The sequence below is a fragment of the Bactrocera neohumeralis genome, chromosome 4 (assembly GCF_024586455.1).
Source record: "Bactrocera neohumeralis isolate Rockhampton chromosome 4, APGP_CSIRO_Bneo_wtdbg2-racon-allhic-juicebox.fasta_v2, whole genome shotgun sequence".
Classification (NCBI taxonomy): domain Eukaryota; kingdom Metazoa; phylum Arthropoda; class Insecta; order Diptera; family Tephritidae; genus Bactrocera; species Bactrocera neohumeralis.
The window spans coordinates 13,983,294-13,988,111 of NC_065921.1; the positions used below are offsets into that span (position 1 = coordinate 13,983,294).

The 4,818-nt window shown below is 39.7% G+C and overlaps 1 protein-coding gene across 1 annotated transcript; it reads left to right on the forward strand.

Annotated features, from left to right (window-relative positions):
* The first annotated feature begins 1,928 nt into the window (after positions 1–1,928).
* On the forward strand, positions 1,929–3,226 carry LOC126757637 (odorant receptor 33b-like). The gene is made up of 3 exons (XM_050471705.1): positions 1,929–2,680; positions 2,749–3,109; positions 3,173–3,226. The coding sequence occupies exons 1-3, from the start codon at positions 1,929–1,931 to the stop codon at positions 3,224–3,226; spliced, it is 1,167 nt and encodes a 388-aa protein (XP_050327662.1).
* Positions 3,227–4,818: the final 1,592 nt, after the last annotated feature.

Below are 4,818 nucleotides of genomic sequence, written 5' to 3' on the forward strand. Positions count from 1 at the left end.
TTTTCTTCCTTTTGTGGATTTCATTTTGATTTCAAAGCGCTTATCTTAACTGCTTCTAATAACTTGTAGCAGTAAACAACTTGACTTCCGTCTTTTATATCGACACAGCTCTTTGAAGTTGTCCGTCGGACGTAACTAAAAAGTTCTACAAAAAGATTAATAATCACAATGGTCAAGGTCTTACAAATCTTAATTAAGATATACAGTGTTTAAAAATGAACAAACTCCAGTTAAACATTGCTAAGATAGTAGAAATCTAAATAGATCTTATCGCATTTCAAACGTCTTCGAGGTAAGCTCTCGAGTCACAAATATTTTGATCGCTTACAAGTTGAGAGCTTGTATCCTCTCAACGCGTTCTACAAAAATCAACTTTGATCCATGATGTAGTTCCGAGGTACTCATCTTTATGAGTAAGGTTACATTTAGACATGCATTTGAGATCTAAAAACTAAAACTCTGACTATAAATAGGAAGTTCGTTAAGCCACTTACATATATATTCATCGTTCTGTAAGCCACGAGCCCTAGAGCTCGCTTCTGGTTGGCAGCTGAATCTTCCTCTCCGAGTGAGATTGAGCCAAAAGCTATGGTTTCGAACGGGGCATGATGGATGGAGATGGTTAAACGACCATGAAGAACGACCCGAGTCTCTCTGACTTCGCGAGTTCTGGGGGCGACTCCACTTACAGTCTCGAACAGCTGTTTAAGGAGGTGACGGTCGAGCACGACGTGACCGCTGCGCTGGCGCTCTTGGAGGAGAGTTTGAAGGATGAGATTCCTCCAGATTAACCTCCAACATGCAAAGGCGGCCTCCGCTAATTTACAGCTTCGTCTAAAAATAGACGAAGCCGATGTCGTCCTGATCCAGGAACCGTGGCTGGGTGTGACGGCATCTCTGAACTGAGGACGAGGAGTCAGAAGCTGTTGGCGACAAACGATAGAGGTAGAACGTGCCTCTAGTTCTACTTCTATCGTTTGTCGCCAACAGCTTCTGACTCTTCGTCGTCAGTTTGGTGTTATTACAACTATTTTTTAGTTTAAAGAAATTTCTCATGACAAAATCTTACTAATCTGACCACTGTTCTTTCGTTTTCTATTTATAATAATTTGGTTTTTAATTTACTGACGTCACAGACACATTAAATATTTAGTAAAGCAGCTTATAATTAAAGCAAGGCATATATTTAAAAGGTGTACTTCATTAATGACATCTTACGTAACTGTTAATTACTGTATTATCCACACAATACTAGAGGTATTGATCACATAATAAGCATAGGCAAGAAATTTCACCAGCCACCCCTTCTTGTGGGGGGTTAGTAGTAATCAGGTTGTTATTTATATTTCGGGATTTGGCTACCTTAGTGCTGCACACTGGAAAGTCACAGTAACTAAAAATATTCTTCTCTACCAAAGAATGGAATTAGAACGATAGATTAGAACTATTTTATATTTTACACTCTTTTTGGATTAACTCATCAAGGCTGCGTTGATGAACTTAATACAAAAGCTCGTGTCAATTAGTCGAGAGAAATGTTAACAAAATATGATAGCGGTGCTTCGAAACACGTCTATGGTAACATGACAATCGCAATGATGAGTTATTGACTTATACGAATGAGTCCGAAAGTTATCAGATATCGACCAACTGCCAAAGGCGGATCACTCTTCCCCAAGAGAAAGCGACATATGCCCTTCCCACTGTTGAATAATTTATACATATTACATCTCAAATTTAAAATTCTTTTTTCTCACGCAAACACGTGTAAATTAGCTCAACTATTTTCCTAGGACACACAAAATGTGTTAATTAACCAATTGTCCTTTGACTTAAATAGTGCAAGAGTTGGGTTTCAATCGCTCAGATAGAGTTTTTTAAGGTAAGAAGCCACTAGTAGACACTTGTCGGAGAGTGAAGTAACCAAAATGACAAACAAACACAAACCGTTACACGCGACAACTACGCTGGACACCACCGAAGCCTTTAAATATATTTGGTCGTGCTGGCGACTCTTTGGTATGCATCGCGATTTATATGAACGCCGGCTCAACTGGGTTTATCTCATTCTACTCAATTTGTATTGTGGAGTAATTTATCCGATGCTTTATATTGGCTCGTTCTTCACACCCATGGATTTGAGTCAGAAACTAGCCAATATCAGTGTTGCTGTGCCGATACTTTACACTTTCGGCAAGCATGTCGTTATAGTTTATTATATACGTGAAGATCTGCCGAAAGCCTTAGCACAATTGAAAGCGTTAGATAGGCTCGCGGAGACGCGTTCGGAGGATCGTGCTTATATGCAGAAGATGGTGAAGAATTGCCACTTGGTATTTTTCGTAAGTTTTGTTAGCTTCTGGTTTGCCTTACTCTCCTATGGTGTACTGGAAGTTTTTCGCCATAAATTACCCTTCGAAGGTTGGGTACCGTTCGATTGGACGCGTTCGGAGGCCGCTTATGTGGGCGCTTGTGCCATACAATTGATCGGGTTGGGTATAGAAACGACGACTGCTGTTTGTTGTGATACCTATGCGGTTACGTATTTAATTTTGTTGGTGGCGCACTTGCGTGTCTTGAATGGACGCATTGAACGTGTGGGTAGCGCTGGTGCGGCGAGTGATGCGGAGAGCTATCGGGAGCTGGTCGCTTGTGTGGAATATCATAAAGAGTGCATGAGGTGGGTGAAGAGTTGTGACTTTGTTCCCAGTATATGCATATAATGTGTTTTATCTAACTGCCTTGCAGCTACTACAACAGCTTACGTCCAACGCTCTCTGGCATTTACTTTATACAGTTTCTCAGCACCGGTTTGGGTCTCAGCATGCCGGCTATTGCTTTTGTCGGTGGAAATTTCAGTTTCTCTCATGTAATAAAATTCCTAATTATTTTTGGTGCCATAATTATCGAAGTGGCTCCGTGTTGTTGGTTCATGGACGAGGTTTTGTTTGAAATGCGCAGATTGACCAATGCCATGTTCTCGTGTCGTTGGTACGAACAGAATTTGAAATTCCGCAATGCTCTGATTATCTTCATGCAACGTTCGCAAATAGCTCAACCGGTATTAGCGGGCAATTTAATCCCTGTCTCTTTGGAGACTTTTACAAATGTGAGTTGCTGGATTTTCTAGATTTTGATGTTCATCTTCTAATTATGCTTACTTTTATTTCAGATAATTAAGTTTGCATTTTCATTGTTCACATTGTTAAATCAGTTGAATTCTTAATTTAATAGAAAAATATTTTAATTATACTTAATCAAATAAGAAATTGAATTCAATGTATGAATATTTAAAAATGTATTGGGTGAAACTGTTCAAACCTTTCAAAAATAAAAAAAATATTCCTTACAATATAATCGACCAGTTCAAGATCTTTTAAAATCATTGTATTGGCATCAGAGACATAGCAGAGCATCCCAACAGTTCTATGGATCGAATCAACACATGTCAGTTAATGTTTTGGGTATGAAGAATGTCAATGATACAGATCGATATAATTGTTGGGTTCAATTTGGTACATCAGCTCTCAACAAAGTCGTTTCGCGATAATTTCGTCCTTCAAAAGGTCCAATAATATCACTTAATTGGAGCGGATTCATCATCTGCAGTTCACTCGGATGTCTGTCGCCTGGACTCCGAGTGAAGTGATGGAGCCATGTTTCATCCGTTGTCATATGTATATCGACGCAAGAACTCAAGTTTATTACGCTTGCACATTTCCACGCACTGCTCCAAATCATCAACTCATCATTGTTTTTGGTCAAAATTGAGATCGCGGCTGCCGCTTTACACAGATTTTTCTCATAATCAAATGTTATTGAATGATTTGATGTACACGTTCAGTTGATTTATTTGGAGTGCCAAATTATTTCACATGTCAACAGAAATTTTGTATTTTTGCTGACTCTATTTTAATTTTGAAAGCTATACTATCCGTATATTTGTACTAGACTCGATTCACCATTCCTTTGGACGCTGATTTCTTGCATAAAAATCAATAAGCAATTGCAACAATCAAGTGAAAAGTATAAAGTCACCTGGAAGTTCGAACATCTTTATATTAGGTATGTGGTAGCTAAGGAAAGTCTTGACACGATTTAACCCATTTTTGACAAACGAACACACTATTATCTGGAAAGATGGTTGTCTGAAGTGCCTGTGGCTTATCTTTGATATAAATTTTCATTGAGAGACTAAGTAAGGCTTTAGTTGTCTTATACTGTGGTAGGGGAGCTATAAGGAAGAGGTGGGAACCCTTAGCAAAGTGGGTTTATGATAAAAAAAAAGAAAATTTCATCGGACCACACCAACAATGACACTTAGTGCCATTGTACACAGAGCATCCATGTCAGCAAGTGTTTTATTCTAAGGCTCATGTATGCTGGGTACATATAATTCTTTCTTATTGGCAAATTTACAACAGCGCGCCAGTCCTTCTCTATCTGGTCTTTCCAAGACCTCTCCCCCTTCCCCTGCTTCCCCCGGCGTGTACTGTGCCAACGACTCCCAGAGCTGGAGTGTTTCCATCAATTCGGACGACATGACCTGACTCAAAGCGCTCTTATAAGACATCTTAGGTCGCATCGTCCTTCTCTTCCGTCGGAGCGTGGGCGCAAATCAGCGATATATTGAAGAACTTCGCTTTGATGCGGATCGTGGCTCGACGTTCATCTAGCAGAGTGAATGCCAAGACTCGGCGGCGGAATCTAAAGAAATCTTTTCTAAACACAACCAAGTGAATGCCGCTCAGAGAACTTTCTTCACTTGCGTGAACTTCTAAACATGGATTGATTTTCCTGGAGTATATGAGAGGGTAC